This window comes from Eucyclogobius newberryi, unplaced genomic scaffold (genome assembly GCF_026437365.1).
Source record: "Eucyclogobius newberryi isolate DKJ021-1_F unplaced genomic scaffold, fEucNew1.0.hap1 SCAF_14, whole genome shotgun sequence".
Lineage (NCBI taxonomy): Eukaryota > Metazoa > Chordata > Actinopteri > Gobiiformes > Gobiidae > Eucyclogobius > Eucyclogobius newberryi.
Window position 1 is genome coordinate 16923451 of NW_027315768.1, and position 19310 is coordinate 16942760.

Consider the following 19310-nt stretch of genomic DNA (forward strand, 5'->3'; position numbering starts at 1 on the left):
AAGTCTGTACCACAAAAACAAAATCCGCTCAGATACAGTAAAGGGAGGGGAGAGACCAGCTTGAAACATTGATAGTCTGGTGTAAATTCTATTAATGGCAATAGGATATGGAGAAGAATGAAAAATCAATATTGCGGGCCCAGTAATGTTTGACAGATGAGCTTTGAGTGGCAACCTGAGATGCGTTGCCTTTCCTCTGCTTCTGTAAGTGGTTAATCAAGTGCTTGTCTGACATCTAGATTGCATTTTCTTCTCACCATTACTCTCCATTTTGATGCAGGGATACGCTATCAAATGTAGGAGATGGCAATGTGAGTAATCATAGAAGCCAACGATCTGATAGAGAGGCGCTGGTGGAAAACAGATAGAATATCGTGTTCGGTTTTAATGTCTGCGTTTGCCAAAGATAAATGTAATGCACTTGCTTAGAGCTGCTCTGTGTCTCCACATGGGCTCGATGGGAGTGACACAACATGTTTATGCTGGAAACTGTAATCTTGTGTTCGGCTATAAGTAATCGTGAGTGAGTTTAAGTGGATATGGTGTCTTTGTGTAAACCCTACAGTGAAAAAGGACAAAAGATGGGATATAAAAGCCTATTAAACAATTGCAGCTGTTGTTATGGAGATGTGCAAAGTTAGAATATCAAGTATGTTTTCTATAATACTGTTTTTCGATGGCTGCACAAATAGCTGACTTTTCCAAACAAGAGAATACCATTCTATTTCTGAACATTTACAGACATGTTTAAGTACAGTTTTGATGCATAGTTGTAATATTGTCTTCACTTCAACATCACTTTTGTCCATGTTGTCCACCCCTTGTGAAGATAGTAATATACGTTAAAAACAAACAGGTAATTCCAGTAATAGGCTGAGGCAAATTTTCAGGTTTTGACTGTAGTCTGTAGTCTGCAGAGTGGGAACTAGACAGTCTAATACATGGAAGGGGCCTCCTGAAATAACACCCAGTTTCTATTTACCAGTAATTTTGGTTATAGGAAACAAGAAAGTCTAATATTGGCTGTATTATAAGTACTTGAAAGGAACATTCATTTTGGTTTCTTGTGTGCCACAGCTGATAAACCACAACAGAAAACCGACAAGCTAAAATAAAAATGCATGGTAAGTTTGGTTTAGTGGTACTTTCTAACTGGAAATCCCCCATTACATCCCCATTCCAGAATCTCACATGGTCCATGGTCAAATATTAGGTGTCCTCTACTGACATCTAGTGGACTACACTAAAGTCGCACATAGAAAATGTTGGCCAGATGTTGAAAGTATGCTTTGACTTGGAGAAACAAGACTTTCATAGGTATTTACAAATAAAGAGTGATTACAATAAACCGCAGTTACTCTTTGACTGAAATATGTATTAAAGCTTATTAATGAGAACTTACATAATATCTAAATTATATAAATGTATTAACAGTTTAGACAGCCACTCAGATATGTGTACATCTCAGTGGAGAGCCACGGGATCACATGTCCAGAGGGAATTCTGTTGGGAAAATGTGTCACTTTTTTTTCACAACACCATGTCAATGTGCCCATTATTCACAAGGAGACTCAAACGGTTGGAGAAACTGTGGCAGGCAGGACTGTTTTGGGACTGTCCTGTTGCTCAGAAATATTGGACTGAGATCAATCAAGTTTTACAGACAATTTATAACTCCATTATCCCACAAGATTTCAGCTGTATCTGGATATATATATATATATATATATATATATATATATATATATATATATATATATATAATCTCCTCGCAGCAGCGATCAAGACCCTAACAAAAAAATGGATGATACAAAGTGCATCGACAAATGGAAAAAGTTACATTAAGTCAACTTAAATTGAAAATTGACAAAATTGACAGTTCATGGATGAAATGGGACGATTATTTTGGTTAATATGTGCCTTGATTTAGCTTTTTGTTGGATGTCTACTGATTTTGATTTATGTCTATTGTTCTCTCTCTGGTCTTGTTTTGCTTCTCTTTGTTTGTTTCTTTGTGTTCTTTAAAATTTTGGGGAAGAAAAAATTAAAATTAACTATTGACCAGAAGTAGGCCAACAAGAATTCAGTTGTATTATGTATTATGTGATATATTATAAAATAGCCTAGAGATTTATTTCAATAAAAGTATTTTTTGTGAAAAATAAAATACAAAATTATTGCTCTACAAAATTGCCAATCCAGTACTCAACCAGAATTAAACTGGACTAACCAACCAGGTCTGGCCCAGAAACCCAGAAACCCAAAATTAAGCGCTAAACCAGGACCAAATCTGGACTAAAACTAACAACAGTAAACAACAACATTTTTTTAAATATTTGGAAGATGGGCAGCAGGCCAGATCAGGTTGTTTGAAGGGCCCTGATCTAGCCTGCGGGCATTACATTGAATATGCCTGCTGTAGAGCACCCATGACCAGCTGGTTTGGTGGACATCAAGCTGCTGTGGCATGTCTCCCCACAGAGACATGCCACATCAGGGGAAGTGGGATGAGATGTCTCTGACGGAGGAGTCTTTTCTCTAAACCTCAGCTCGACCAAATAAGTGGATCAAACAGTGAGCCAGGCCTTATCTCCACTTCCCCTGACTGTTTGTTGGACTGCTGTATCTGATTAAGCCTTATCGAGGCCCTGCACTGCTGGTTCACATGTCATGTTATCACCCAGGTCCTTTCCCGAGGGCGCCCACAGGAAGAGTGCGCTCCCTGGGCACTACACGACAAGTATCCCCCTGCCCTGCAGACCTGCCACTCCACTGAAATGCACTGCAATCAAGGCAAGGAATAAGAAATTGTTGGACTCTTCGTCTAAATAGAGCACAGTCTACATTTAAATGTGGATTATTACACCTGGAATTTAACCTGTGACAACAATACAAAAGACGACAGCCCAAGGCCTATGCCTAACCTTAGTCTATAGGAGAAACAGGTTATAGGTTTGCATTTTCCACCCACTTTGTTTGGATTGTTGATCTAAAACATGGTCTAATTGCAAGTAAAATGAATATGGCCCCATATTATTAACTCGCCTGCTGTATTCAGTAAGTTCCATGAGAAGAACATAAGATATGCTATACAAATAAAAAACGACAACAGCAGGTATTCGAAAACAAACAAAAAACGTATAACCTATAGGTTAAACTGAAGCATGGCCATTTTAAGGTTTTGTCCATGAAGAAAAAACAAAACACAACTTATCTGCACACATGCACATTTTGCTTCCAATTAAATCTTAATCCGGTTTTAAAGTAAGTTGATTCGCTTTCACTAACATTGGTTAATTAGTTGAGGCTTTATTTAGGTGTTGATTTAATTGGGGGAGTAAACCAGAATAACTGGAGCGTAAAAGTAGGAGGAAGTAGTGGAGGAGCGCGTGAGGAGGGGGAGTTTGCGCACGAGCGCGCGTTTCCCAACAGCCGACTCCACATGGATGACGCGCTCAGACGCTCACAGACGCTCCTGTCCGCCCGGACTTGTGGCTAAGTTATGAAACCAAACTTGGCCTACTTTTATGCCAAACGCACACAGGCACCACAAGAGACGCGCAATATGTCGGCACAAGGATTGTTGAGTAGCGTCTTTTCCTGCTCGTTGAGCCCAAAGATTATGTCCCGAAGGAGACTGAGGCAGACCCGGAGTTTGGACCCGGCTCTGATGCGACACTTCGGGAATGAGGATGAGGAGAAGCCGAAGGAGCGCTACACGATCAAGGTGAAACAAAACAAAACATTGCACTGCTTTCAAAGTGTGTCTGATCTGTGCGCGCGGGGGGAAGATGCGTCACTGCGCTGTCAACACCTCAACAATTAAAGCGCATCTTTCAAGGGCATTTGAAGAATCTTTAATAAGTTTAGAAGCTGTTCTTTAAAACTTAATGCCACCAATGCCAAACTTTTCCATATGAATGTTTCGTCATCGTTGGACTGATTCAGTGCATTCTTATGGATGGAACGACGTCAGACTGAGCGCAGCGTGTGGTAACTTGCAGGTTTATGTTTGTGCTGTTTCTCTGTCACATTCTGATTCACTCGTAAAACACACATCACCAGGAGGGCGTGGCTATGGGAACGCTAACCTCTGTGCCAAAGCAGATGATGATGGATTCACTGTTTATTTGTGTTGTTCACTCTTCATTCCTTTTACTTCACTGTGTTCTGTTGAGTGGATATAGGATTTCAACTATTTCAGCTCATCGGAAGAGTAAAATAACAAGTTACAATGTGTTTTTTTCTGTATTTTTCTGCAAGTAATTGTTGTAATTAGGATTAATGATGGGAATAGTTGTAAGTTATCTGTAAGTTTGGTAGTAGAACTTTCACTTCAGTCTAGTGTGTGTTTCTATTTAAACAGTCTGGATTGTAGGCCTGCAATTCTCCTTTTGTATTGTCAGATAGGGCCAAAAACACACAGGATTTTTCACTGAATTGGTCAAAATGTGGCATAAACAGTGTTATGTTTTTGTTTCACCATTTGTTCTGAATGTATCACAAGATGGAAAAATTACACACACCGCAATATTTGTTATGCTTTCCCACTAATTGTCAAAATTAAATGATCAAATACCGTAATGTTTACCTTTAATTTGAGGAAAATAACGGTATTCTGAATACCACCAAATGAAAGAGTAAAGTATTGGACTACAGTTTCTCAAACTGTGTATTCTGCAAGTTATGTCCCAACACCGTTTAAAACACTGAAGTCATTGAGTGCAAACCGGATGACATCACTATGTCCAAGAAGCTTGACTGCGATTCGCCAAAATCTGTTCTGCTATTCTTATTCTGGTTGCCATAGACACTGTTTGTTTAATGGAAATATATTACATACAGTATAATAGGCAGTTAATGAATACCAGGTATCTGTTCTCTGTTACAGCCATCAGCACTGGCCCCTCTCTGCTGCCAGAGCCTTTAGAAATGTAATCACAGTAAATCTGCCTGAGGTTGATTAATACTGAAGCCAGCTGTGTACCACTGAGCATATCTAATACAATTTATGACTTTTAGGGTGCGCTTGTCCTCAATACTGCTGCGCCCGGTGTCATGCCATGCACTGTCATGTTCAGCAGATCACAATCTTTCTCAAAATAAAGTGCCACCACATTTTGTCGAGTTAAAAAACGAACTTGGAATAAGGTAATAAAGTTCACTATTACTTCAAGAGGTGCTCCAGCCAACCTTTGCTATGAGGTGAAGGCGTAAGATTCTAGCTGGACACTCGCTTTTACTCACTTTTACAGCATAAACAAGCACCTGACCCTATGCAATGCCAATTCCAAACCACCAAGCTTCTGTGGTGATGACATTTTGGCCATGAGATCATTGAGAACATAAGTCAGCTAAAGTTCACTGTATTACCATTTTATGAGCTAAGCTTTTGCACATTCACCCAGTCCAGGAGCCAGCTGTACACTATAGGACTCTTAAACATGTTATGCAACTCTTGGAATACTGGCATTTGGAGTTCTACACTGTGATTTATGCTCCACTAAGCATAAATCACAATGTAGGTTAAGTGTCAGTCAGTGCAGTTTGAGCTGGTGCCAAAGTTGTTTTAAGGCAACAGATGTAAAACAAGCAATTAAATGGTGCATGTATTGGGACTAAATTAACTTAAAAGTCCAAACTGTCTCCCAAATAATGAATCTGTTTCACTTGTGTAAAGAAAGGCATTCATATTAGTAATATTCATACATTTTGCAAAACCTGTTAATATTGCAACTAATGCCCTACTACTCTAATAGGTTAGTAATATATCAAATATTAGATAATATTGTGACGGTTGTTTTGCAGATGTGCAACATGTAAGTCTTGAGTATATCGGTTATAGTTAAACTTTCAAATAGTTGTATATGGTGATACATTTCTGCACTTTTGTCTGATAATAAAACCTAATCTAATATGTTAAAGAAATGTTTGAATACATTTCTGTTGGATCGACATAATATCGTCTGAATAATAATAATTAATAATAATAATTATTTATTAATTATTGTCACAAAAAATATCCAGGTATTCATTGTTGTCAATATTGCGCATCCCTACCTCTGCTACCACAGCTCCAAATGCTTTAGACAGATAAGACACATATTCATAGCTTTCAGTTTCCTGTTATAGGCGCAATTTTGAGGACTTTTGGCCAATCACAGGATGGAATATATTGCGTGTTATGTCAACAGTCCTAGTTTCCCCTCACTAAGAAACCCATGGAACCACGAAAAAAAAAAAAAAAAAAAAAAAGATGAATGATATTTTGGACAACTTGACACCATCATTGCCGTATTCATTTTTGCATATAGTGAAACATTAGTTGCGTTGCGTTTTGGTTTACCTCCCATAGACTGAACAAGGCTCTGTATTAGAGGTGTGCTCACTGAGGACCGGGGTGAGCTGAGATGGAAAACAGGGACATCTGGTTTACATGAAGAAAGCCTTCACTCTCATTTCTCACAGTTGAGCAGCATGACCTGATCCTTGGCTACAGTCCCTCAGGCGCATACTTCTTCCCACTGGAGAGCCTTCATGTGCATGGCAAGACACTAAACACGCTGGCCACTGCGGAGTGTCCACTTTGAGCCTGATAATGAATAAAGAACATATAAAAGCGTTCACTTCGGTAGGTCACTGTTTGGTATTGATTGACTGAGAACTCATTGTTGCACGTCTTTACATTGTTATTTAACTCTGCGTGACCTACTTGTGCATGTCAAAGCTTTCTCCAGTGCTTTATAAATGACTGTCTCAAATAACCACATCGAGGAAAAAAAGCTATGTCCAAATTAAAAACACCACTTTGTAAAACTGTGTTACGTGTGTTCTCAATTAGTCATCCAGTGTAATAGGTCCAAGCCGTTACCCGATTCTCCTCTGTTTGTTTCTTTTTGCCAAATATCTGATGATGTAGAGACACAACTGACAGATACTGTTGGCTTGTTGGGACTAAATGTCACAGGCATTCTTCCGGGCTCCATGAAGGAACAGCCTGAAGGTCCAACATTTTACAAAGCCATGTGGATAACACCAGAGAGAATTAATTGAGAAGAAAGCAGAAGGATTTTATATTAAATTAGATTGTTTCAATTAATTACAAAATACTTGAGATAGAATTGGTAATTATGTTCAACAAAGTAGTTTGTGTGCTATTTTAGCCATTTATAGAAACACAGAATCAAGTAGTATTTGTTGTCAGAAGGAATATGCCTACCCAACCCCATAACATGAAATCAATTGGCAACATCAATTAATGATATAACTTTTAGGGCAGTCACTTATACTCAGATGGTGTAACAAACTATCTTATGCATTCTTTTGCCACACATGTTGGGACTTTTGTGTGTTAATCTAGACTAAAATCCTTCTCAAGTCTCCAGTGAATGGAGAGTACTCCACCCTCTACTGTCTTCAAAACGATTTGTTTTCTGCATGCTTCCTGTTTATCACTGCTCTGACTACAGTGCAGTGATAAATATGCTCATTTGAGCTTCCCAAGAACAGCTACTCAGTTACACAAGTGATTGTAAGGCCACCTCAAAAAAGTAGTGTGTCCTGTATTCACATTATTACACGTGTTACGTGTGCACACCAGCTGTGTGTATATTAGCAATTTGGTAGATTTGAGCAGCACTATTCACATCGATCTGCAGGTCTGTAAAGTTACTTTGCTTTTTTGTTTCGTTTATTTATTTATTTTTCGCAGAAAACAAAACATTTATGTTCACAATACATTAGGGACAATAATGATTTTTATAATTAGAAAAATATATATTTTCATATTTATATAATTGACAAACCATAAGACATAAGAGATAACCTTTATTTGTTCCACAATGGGTAATTTTCGATGTTGCAACACAGATTAGACAGATTAGGAACAGAAGAACTTAGAAAAAGTAACTTATTCATAATAATAACACTATTATTTACAGCTGTTATATGGACAATAAATAGTGGAAATATTGCACCAGGGATGATTGACATGATGTCACAGTAATGTATGAATAGGCCTGCCTGTGTTAAGTTACATGTGGTATTGTGCTGGAACAGCTTCTTTACAGAAACACATAATGCAGTAAAGCCTCTAAGTGTATTATACCAATATAACTTGAATAGCCCCTGATATGAAGTATGAACAGAATAACTGCGCACTAGCGTGGCACGCAACATCACGTAAAAGGATACGCTCAGTCAGTCCAAAGTCCCTTTGTTACTGACCTGACACTTTAGTCCGCTGACCCCACCCGAATAAACCACTCCCAGGTCATTTGTCAGTGCCAGAGCCGGGGCCAGAGCTAATGTTATTCAGAGCGCTGTACAGTCTGGTCGTGGTTTCATCACTCTGACGCGGTGTCTCCTCCGTGCGCTGTGGCTGTGAGCGCAGGATGCATTCTGGGTAATTGGTCCGAAGCTGGGCGCGTCTGAAGTTATGATGGAAAAGTTTTAGGACGTTGGACTTGTCCACATCATGGGGCAACCTTTTTTTTTACGAAACTTCTCCTACTATGTGAGTAACAGCTGCTTCCGGCGGCTTCTTCGGTTTATCATATTATTCTAGTCGTCCCGAGGAAAAACCTGAATATTCTATAACGCATTGATGCTTGACTTGAGAGCGTAAAAGTGCGTATTTCATCTAATTTACAGCCCTGCATCTTATATATACTTATCTATATTTTATGTCCAATTTTGATTAAGTTTTGAATTGTATGATATGATATCTAAACTAAAAATGTCCATTGAGTGTGTGGGTGGGTTCTATTTAGCCTATGACAAAGAGTGTGCTTTGGAAAGTTTGTTATGTACTGCGCCATTGAATAGTTTCCTGAACTCTGAAGAATATGCTTCATTCACTTCACTGGGTGAAGTTCAAGTTGGCTTTATTTGTGTAATCTAACATTTCAATCTCTCCATTCTGTGAGAGCTACCTTGTGAGTTTCCTCTTATTGTGTGCTGCAAAAACGCATTGTTGTGTCAGCTTTGAATTAGGTTTTGCTAGGGCGCAACTCAAGGCAATTACACATTTTTGATGTCCTGAAAAGTAACAAATGCACTGTGAATAAACTGAAGCTTGAGCCTTTGTGCATTTCTACAAAGCAAAAGTATCTGTGTCAATCGTGACACATTCTATTTAAATATAAATTGAAAATTGTAGGCCTATTGTTTGTTTTGTTTTGTAAGAAATACAAGTTCATCCTAGTTTTTTGACAATAAATAGGCTGTTGGGCTATATTTCAGTTGTCTGCAGAGACTGTATTCACACTTCAAATGCTAAATTGTCATCATTGAATTAAGAGTTTATTTTGGGGAGTGACTCACTAAAAGACAAACTGTGGGAGCCAGGCTCACTCTTGCATCAGATAAAAGCTTCCTCTATGGTCAGGCAAGTGGAATGTCAGAAGATACAAGTTTCACAATATAGTATAAGAACACAGACATACTGCTGTCTCATCAGTATGATTAAACAGTTATGGAACACCTTTTATTATTTATTTTATAATACTTTTATTATCTCTAAACCATACCAATATTCTCCCTTAATCTGCATTTCCTCCTCATTTTATCTCGAGTTATCTTGGAGCACCCTGGCTTCCTCCCAACATCCAGACACATGTGTTAAGTCAATAGGAGACTTTATGACGCCCGAAATTGGGTGTCTGTCAGTGTCTGGGTCACGTCTTCAACTTGCTGCCAAGACTGTGGAGCGTTACCTACCTTAGGCCAGGAGGTGTTGAAGTATACACCAGCTACCTGCAAAAGAAAATGAAAAACATAAAGAAAATGAATTATATTTCCACATACAATCTCTTACCAAGGCCTCATAAGTATAATTGTGTCCAGTCTTGTGTATACTATAAATCATGCTTCTATGGCAAAGTCCTAATCCTAATTTAATAGGAGCAAACCATTAAAGTGTAAGCCTTATCCTGATAATGACCTACTAAGCCTCTTTGGTACATGGCTCATATGATTGGCTTGACTTTACTGGATCAAAGCCCTGTAATCTCCGTCAGGAAGACACACAGAGGTAGAGGCCTTCGCGTCAGATGTTTCCACCCATTATTGGTACTTGTCCCCCCAGAAAATGCGCTTGGCTAACTGTATTTACCGTCACCAATAAACAAGCCTTATGAGCTGTGTGCCATCTTCTGCTGATGATGAATAATGCAGAATCGAATGGAGAGCAAAACTAAATTAAATGCTGCCGGCAAATTAGTGATGTAGAAAATAGTAAAATGGAAAACTATTTAATTTAGAACAAATCATTCCCATGATTATTAACAGCATAATAAATAGGAAAATATAAGAAACAGTAAGTTAAACGTTAGTAAAGTGAACATTCTGCATCATTTAGTAGATACTGTGTAATAAAATCCACAAATTAGCTGTTTGATATAGTACAGCAAGGCATGGCATTGATTAATTGATGCTACTGATATAATTGAATTTATTATTGGGTGTCTGTTCAGGACGACTTCACCTGGAACAGCGTGTCAGGACGGAGCGTTGGCCTGAAGCCAGTCCCACTGCAAAGCCTCTCGGAGCTGGAGCGGGTTCGTCTGCAGAAAGTGGCCTTCAGGAGACTGCTGCAGGACTGTGACCTTGGCTGCCACATCACCATACCCAAATGTATTCATTCACACACACCGCACACGAGTCCAGCTGGGTTATTACTGGGCAGTTTCAGGCAAAATGCAGACGCTTCCTTCATTATTATGTTTGCAATGTCATAAAGCTGGAACAGTTTCAAAACCACGTTTGTTGGTGATTTTATGACACTCCTTTGGTAATAGCCAAGACAAATTTCCTGGTGACACTCGACTAATTGTTTACAGTACATAGCATCTAAATATAGATGTAAGATACATATAATTTAAAAATATATTTTGTCCTAAGTACATGTCAAGACTTCAATTAGGGCTAATCAATCAAATGAAAAAGTACAAATGTGAGAGGTCATTTGAGAAAAAAGTTTTAAAAAATGAGACAAAATTGATTGAAAAAAGATTGTTATTTATTTACACCTGTTTGCCGTTCAGATGACCAGAAGCACAAGAAGTCCTTGAGGCAGAAACTGGACTCATTATCCAAAGAAAAAAACAAGGATAAAGGTAACTTGGACTTTTGAAGCATGTTTAATTTAGCATCAATTTATTTTCGCATAATATATTCCTGTTTCATGTCTTATGTTCAAAGGATGTTCGAAATACTTCCTTTTTGTACTATTTCTGGCACCTCTGACTTTTGCAAGACTCCTTCCCACTTCTAGTTTGCAGCCCTAGCCTACCTGCTAACACTTGAAAGACACTTTGATCCTTTTGGCTAAGGCACTATAAAATCACCAAAGCTGACATTCTCCACATTTTAGCCCCACTGCACTTTAAATCTCAGTACAGTAAAAGATGTCTCAGAGGGGCTCAGAGTTGCCTACGTCAGTATCGTGCAGGAAAGTGATGTTTCTGTCAGACAAGCAGCCGGGGGAAATAACCAAAACAATCTTAAGTGGTGGTTCATTCATTACGGGCCGCTCCTCTGCTTTGGCCAGCCCTCTCTTTCCTCTGCAGCGCCTTTGTTTACAAAGTCACTTCTAAAACTATGCGAGCTCTCTGAGACTGCAAAGCAACAATACGTCTTACATTGATATGCCAGAATTACTGGATTATTTTATTATGTTGTGTATGTTATGTTTATATTCAATTACAAAGTTAGTACAAACAGAGACTGACACAATTTATTTTCCGTCTTGAAAAAAATGTCTGGCCATAATTTAAACCTGGTTCAACCTCAGTTCTGTCCTTATTCAGTAAGATTTTTTTTTGTGTTATCCATCTTTTATCTCTTGATTTAAACCTGGCTTAAATCAAGAACCACTGCACACTCATCTGATACAGTATGCTACTTGGAAAGCTACATAAAATGATTCTTGTGAAAACGTTGATGTGTAGTAGTAGTAGTAGTCAAAGAACGTGTAATAATCTTTATGGCCTCTAGTTAAAATGTGGCATATTATGTTTTACACTCTAATTCGTATTCAACAACCCTCAAAGGACCTACAGCTACAACATGATCTTTAAACTCCTCTTGCCCTTTTCGCTCACAGAGTCTTCGCCCCAAGCGTTTGGTATTGCGCTGTCCCAGGTCATAGCCAACGACCGCATACACAAACAGCGGCACGATCCCCTGAGGACCGAGCACAGTGATCCCAGTGAATTGATGCTCTCCTTCCTTCACTTCACGTCCAGCTTCAAAAGGGCCAACAAAGACCTTTCCAGCAGCAACTCATCTCTGAGCTCCACATGTGAGACCCCTAATGAGTCTCCCCTACACGGCACGCCTGACCCCGCTCCGAGGACACGCAGGAGGGTAAGGCTACTCCTGTCAGTAACACATACAAGCCTGTCCAGGAGCAGCAGGGGCAGTGTCGGATTACACTTGATGGAGTGTAGTGACCTTTTGGCATAATCACTTGGAATATATTATGCTTTGTGAATTACTTTTTGAAATGGTTGTAGACTTAAGAGTGGGCTCAAACAATATGGCCTGAAACACTCTTTGTCCGAACCCAATATGGACATGAATCATTCTCTGCATGTCTGGACCCGGCCTAACCCAGGCCCACGCACTCAGAGAACTAAAGTTACTTGAAGTAACTTGAGTTTTATTGGCAGAATAAGTGTGCCTGATAAGGCTTCATGAGTCCACATGCTTTTGTGTTCTACCTCGCCTGTACCAGATGCTCTAGTCCCCGGCCGCTGACCCTCTTCTTTAGCCTTTTAGTCAAACGGTCTCAAAATCTAAACGTTATCAAGATAAAACTAGGACTAAGACATTTTGGATCAAATATACTGTTGAAAGATATTGACCTAAACTATAAACCACCTTTTTGATAAGTAAATTTCCTGGTGGAGGGTCCGTGAGCTGCTTGTTTCTATGGGGATGTTATTGTTTTGCCTCTAATAGAGACAAGTGCCAGGCCAAGTTACAGGTCAGATCTGTGTAAAGGCTCACAGTAAGAATGCATCCTTTTCAAGATATTGAAAACTTGTAATTGAGTAAATGCAAATAAATGCTACACCGTGGAACATTTCATGCAAAGCAATAACATCTCCATGCAGATGAGCAAGGGGGTCCCTCACCACAAACTTCAAAGTACCCCTTTAACATGTTACACAATCGTTCCATTTTAGGTTCTTAAAGGATTTCTAACATGTCTTTCATTATGATATTGCCTATATTTATTGCAGTGTATTGTGCAGCCTTAGTGTCTACAACCACCACCAATTACATCTGTTACACTTCCACCTACATACACCTGGAGAAATGCCAAAGAAAACCACAGCCAATGCAGAGCTGGTTGGCAGGAATCAATCTACCAACCCTAAAATTTCTGGGCAAGCAGCTCTTTCTCCTCAGCTTCTGCTGAAAAGTAGCTTGTAAATAAATTATGAGTCTCAAGACACATAAATATTATTATAGCAGTACACTTTTACTTCATTACATTCAAGCACTGCATAAATCACCACACAGTGTTGCAGAGCAGTAGGGGATGTGTCTGATTACATTTGCACTTTTGATTTCTATGTGACCTTTTTGGATAATCTCTTGGTGTGGGGATTTGCTTCTCCCCCTTCATGTTCATTCACTGTTTTTGCGGTCACCCCTTCATTGACAGGGTGGAGTGTCTGTGGATTGCATCACTGACCTTGATGATAACCAGTCCCGTGTACTGGAGGCGCTGCAGCTGTCTCTGCCTGTGGAGAGGAAGGAGCCCCGTGACAAAAAGCTCAGCCTCAACCCCATTTACAGACAGGTGCCCCGAGTGGTTGATCTCTGCTGCCAACACTTGGAAAAATATGGTACACTTTTACTTTGAGGATTTAAAGGAACAGATATAGTTTGAACTTTGCACACTCAACTTTCCCAATCTCTCCTAAAGGCCTCCACACTGTGGGAATATTTCGTGTTGGAAGTTCAAAGAAAAGAGTAAGACAGGTAAGGTTTCAAGGACAATTTGGAAAGCATATTTTTCATTCCCTACCTCTGACCACTATTGATTTCTTGGTTTGTGGTGGTTTAAACCCCCCAGCTTCGTGAGGATTTTGATCAAGGGTGGGAGGTCAATTTAGACGAGGATCACAGTGCCCACGATGTCGCCGCGTTGCTAAAAGAATTTCTCAGGGACATGCCAGACCCACTTCTGACAAGAGAGCTCTACGCAGCGTTTATCCATACGACGAGTGAGTTCTGCAGACAAAACATTACTCTATTTTTGCTTGATTGTTTTCTCTAATTGTTTGCTTTCCTTCCATTGTCCACAGTGCTGGATTTTTCAGATCAGGACCGAGTCATTCAGCTCTTGCTCTTTCTTCTCCCACCTTGTAACAGTGACACGTTACAGCGGCTGATTTGTTTGTTGTCCACTGTGGAAAAACATTCAAAAGACACTGTGGACAAAGAGGGGCTAGAGGTAAACAAGAAAAACATGTCAAATAATACACATTGTCCAGGGTGAACGTGTAATTGTTGTCGTTAAATTGAAGAAATTATACAAATGAGATACAAAAGAGTGAATATGTGTGTCAGTCAGTATGTTTACAGGCAGCACATGGGGACAACTTAATATTTACCCAACTTCAATTATAACAAGAATGTCCTCTGGAGACTGGGGAGAAGGGGTCGTTATTCATATGTCTCTTATCCAAAACGTACAGCTGTTCTGCTGCATAAAATGTACTACCCTAAGACAGAAATTCAACTTCAATGGGCAAAAAACAGCCAATTACCGTAGTTATGTGCCAACAGTCGCAGTAATTTGGCTTTCTGAACTGTAAACTGGGACAAGACCAGTTCTCTGGATAAATCTGATTGATATAATCGAGTGTTGAGGATGTAAAAGTAGCATGTGTCCCCTGTTCGCTGTGTACTCCACCCAAGGCCCTAAGTTAATGGACTAGGCTCCGGTAATCTCTGATCCAAAACGCTCTCTGGAAAAATATGATGGCATGAAACAATAACAGTAAAGCCAATGATTTCCGGGATTGTATTTTATTAGAAAAACATTGCTTTATTTCAAGCTTCCAAACACAATCCAGAGCAGTACATAATGTAATTCCAAGCTTTTAAATCAATAGAAGCAAAGTTCAATATGGGTTTCATATTAACCTTCAAACGTTAAACAGCCCCATAACCCAACATAATAGTTTCCCACGGTTATGAAAGAGGTTTATTCTTGGCCTCGGTCCTGGAGCATACATATTGTACCAGGGCACTTGGAGTCTCAGAGCACTCAGCACTATTTAACAACTCGTCTCATTGATAGTGGCAGATATTTGTTAGGCACACATTACCAGGGAAATAAACAGCCTGTCTTTCACAAACCCTCTTGTGCCATTCAACTTGATCGTGTTAAGCTCTCAAACTGAAAGCGAAAGACAATATAGTTCAATTATCTTTTGAATCACATCTTCTCATAAATTATTTCCAACTGCCGCCAGGAACAAAGTAAATCACAATTGTCATGGTGAATTAGTCTGTCGTCTTCTGTCTAGGTAACGGGAAACAAGATGACGTCGCTCAATTTAGCCACCATATTTGGACCCAATCTCTTACATAAGCTCAAGAGCTCGGACAAGGAGTTTGTGGTGGAGAGTTTGGCCCGAGTGGAGGAGAGCACAGCCATCATCAGCCTGGTGCAAAGGATGATCGATGCATGTGACACTCTATTTACGGTAAGGGCTCTACAGCGTAAATGTGTCGATTTATGTTAGACAGAAGGCGATAAAACCCAACTGGGCCAAAGAAAGGCCTGGTATTGTCTGCTGAATGCTGCTATACACGCTGCATCATTTGTATTCTCACAGTATGAACAGTTTTATAGGTCGTGTCTGGGCTTAACAAAGTGGGACCATCTAATGAAATGTGAAATGAGCTTCATAGGCCATTACTACCATGCTTATAGAATCACTTATAAACCAAGTAAAAATAATGAAAACTAAGTATGCATGCAGTTAATTTACATTCTACCCATTATAACATTTAATTCAGAAAACTGACCACGGAGTGAATACCCCGTAAAAATCCAGACTGTTTAAACACAGACGTTTGTTCATAAGCACCAACTGTGTGCAAGGTCGGACTCCTCGTCTTCATTGCCCTCTGTGTCGTTGAGTAGAATCTAAAGTGCAGGCACGTTTTATTGGATGTCTGGAAATCTTCATTAACAATGCCAAAAGGCAGAACACACATTAGACACTATCTATGCATCATTAGTGTTGATGTCTAAGTGCCATTAAGTCCTTACTACTCTGTTTACTGCTCACATTCCACTGGGAGAGTTTATATTATAGTACAAGTTATTGTTCAAGATTTGAGATGTGCTTTTTATGCCCTCTCGATGCCCTTCAATCAGCTTTAGCCTAAATAGTAGTTGTTAAAGCTGATTAATTGACTGTAAAATAAATTCAAATGACTTTACTTCAGCAACTTTACTACTACTACTACTTACTAATTATTACCACAACTGCAGCAAAAGACGTCTCTTACAGCTATTATTTAAAGGTGCACCATGTAACCTTTCTGGTGGAGGATCTGCCATCTCGTTTTGCCTGGAATATTCCAATGTTTGGCATTAAACAGGTGAGCCAGGCCAAGCCACAGGTCAGAACTGTGTAGATCACAATAAGAAAGCAAGTTTTAAAGCTTTTTTTCTGCAAAAGTAACACTGTAATAAATAAATTCTAAATACATTACTTTAGGCCATACTGTAGAACATTCTAGGCAAAGCAAGAACATCTCAAAGGAGACAAGAATGAGGTAGATCCTCCACCTGAAAACTTATAGTTCAGTAAATACTGCAATTCGATTGCTGTTAAGTTGACTGTTTTCCCCCACACATTTTGTAGCTGAAGTAGTACAAAAACAAACTTTCAAAATTTAAATTGACTAGGTTTTATCTGTCATGTTGCACTGCCAAATGTGTTGCCCTGAATAGACAGACTAAATTGGTTCCAACAAGACCATTTCACGGTTTATTTCAGGCATTTGGGGAAGTCATCAAATTTTACTACTAAATTCTTCACAGTGTACTTGTAACGATGTCTTTGTTGTGTCATTAAATCACAGTAAACACAATTTAGTTCTTTATACAGCCAATAAAATGACACTTTTCTTCCCAGGTCCCAGCTGACCTGCAGAATGAAGTGCTGAAGAGTTTGCTTGAAACGGATCCTGATGTTGTTGATTACCTTTTGAGAAGAAAAGCCTCACACAAATCGTAAGGTTTGGACAAATTGCACTCTTTCTGATTCTACATGCATTTTAAACTCATTTCTTGTCTTTTAGAAATCCAGATCTCATTAGACCGGAGGAGCACTTATGTCTGACTGGCAGGTGCTTATCCAGTGACTCTATCAAAGCGTCGAGTGGAGAAGTGTCTCCCTATGACAACAACTCTCCCATCTTCTCCAATCACCTGATGTGTGAATACACCGGTGACAGCAGCTCACTCTCATCCAAGCCCAGAGACCATTCCTCTGGCAACAGCTCCCCTACACTTTCAACACACAAGCTAGGTACACAGACCAAATTACTTTTTTACTTTCATATGAAAACTCTAGCAGAACTTGTTCCTCCTACAGTTTTAGACCCATACAAGGTTGTTTTCTGATTCGATTTTGGAATGCAGTTGTAGGTCAGGTTTTCTGTATTGATTTTATTGTAATTTTATAATATCAAAAAGGACAGTCCACAAAGTATGAAACAGGTAATACAAATGAGTGATTATGTCACAATCACTACACCACAAATCATAAAACATACAACAATCATAATTTAGTCCATCCCCATCTCAATTAAACATTGTAGAAGGTTAGGATAAAAAACGTTGCAATGTACCGACTTTAGGTTGTAGTGGTACTATTTATACTGTATATTTTTATGTGTATTTTGATTTGTTTGCGGGAAATTACCTCTTTCTACCACTATTTACAAATACTACTGCCATTACTATCATTCCTACAGTGCTACAGGTCATTGTACTTTATCCTTTAGTGCTTTAGAGAGCATTCACTTGTAGACTTTTAAATTAACCTCTTCTTACAAAATGTTTTGTAAACCTTCCTCCTAGGCACCAATGACCCTTTCTGGGACGACTGGCATGAATTGTTCCACCAGGACTTCAGAGGTCATGGCATCACTGGTGAGTCCGTCTGAGCGCGCCGCTGCAGATGTTCTGGAGAGGTGTAATGAATGCAGGACTTTAATTAGCGCTTTCTCCCAGGCTCTGCTGGAGACGCGTCGGAATGTGAGTCGTATGGATCATCCGAGGGGCTGAGCAGTCACCAAGGTAACAACAAGCAGCCCGTCACCACAACAAAAACCTTATTGGGTGAGCTGGAATGCAAGCCACACCTCCCAGTGACTCGAAGCAGCAGCGGGCCTCAAGACCTCAGAGGACAGAGACGAACAGAATCACTATTGCATCAAGGAGAAAGCGGCCAATCAGGAGCACTCAGTTCGGAAAACCTGGCAGAAAGGACAGGGCACTCAGCGGGGCCATTTTTTAAGGTCAGGACAGATGGCCACTCTCCTCTTTATCACTGTGGAGGGCTGAAAGAGAGCCACATTTCTCACTCCACATCTTCACTTGTTAAATATCAGCCACAAGGTCTTGACTTTCAGAGCCAGCAAATGTCCCAGCAGAGCACAGACTCCCAAACTGCTCCCACTGCCCATTTGCCGGAGCCAGGGCAGGAGGAAGCAGACCCCACTGCACTTGAATGTGACTCTGAGCGGTGGCATATTTGGAAAATATTGTCCAAGGAAAATGCAGATACCCTGCCGGAAACACTGGTGTGAAGCCCCTGTCACCAGAAGACAGAAAATAAGGGACTCAGCAACAAACATTTATTTTAGTATGAAGATGCAGTATTGAATCCAGTGAATGTTCCGCTCTATTGTTTTTTACAGTGGTCTTTAGCTGACCATATGAACAATGAATGTTTATTTTATGAAAATGTAATGCATGTTTCTATGCTCTCTGATGGTGAATGTAGACATTATTCTAATACTTTTGTACTTCCATTATTTCTCCTTGTTTCTATTCAATAACATGTTATTTACTTTGTATTTTAAAGTCTTCAATCAATCCTCAAATTATTTCATTTATATGTCTGTGCACAGTTATCTGAACAATATGTTAGTGTGAGTAATTCAGTATCTTTTAATTTATTCAGGGATTGTGTTGATACAGTTAATGCCTCTTATACATACAACGGTTTCATCTTTATTAAAATATATTTTCTTTT

The 19310-nt window shown here is 39.5% G+C and overlaps 1 protein-coding gene across 1 annotated transcript; it reads left to right on the top strand.

Moving 5' to 3' along the window:
• The first annotated feature begins 3442 nt into the window (after positions 1-3442).
• On the top strand, positions 3443-19310 carry LOC140359585 (rho GTPase-activating protein 6-like). The gene is made up of 13 exons (XM_072444577.1): positions 3443-3727; positions 10476-10635; positions 11046-11117; positions 12107-12369; positions 13679-13862; positions 13943-13998; positions 14093-14243; positions 14325-14473; positions 15555-15734; positions 17181-17278; positions 17347-17576; positions 18131-18202; positions 18284-19310. The coding sequence occupies exons 1-13, from the start codon at positions 3503-3505 to the stop codon at positions 18859-18861; spliced, it is 2418 nt and encodes an 805-aa protein (XP_072300678.1). The 5' UTR covers positions 3443-3502; the 3' UTR covers positions 18862-19310.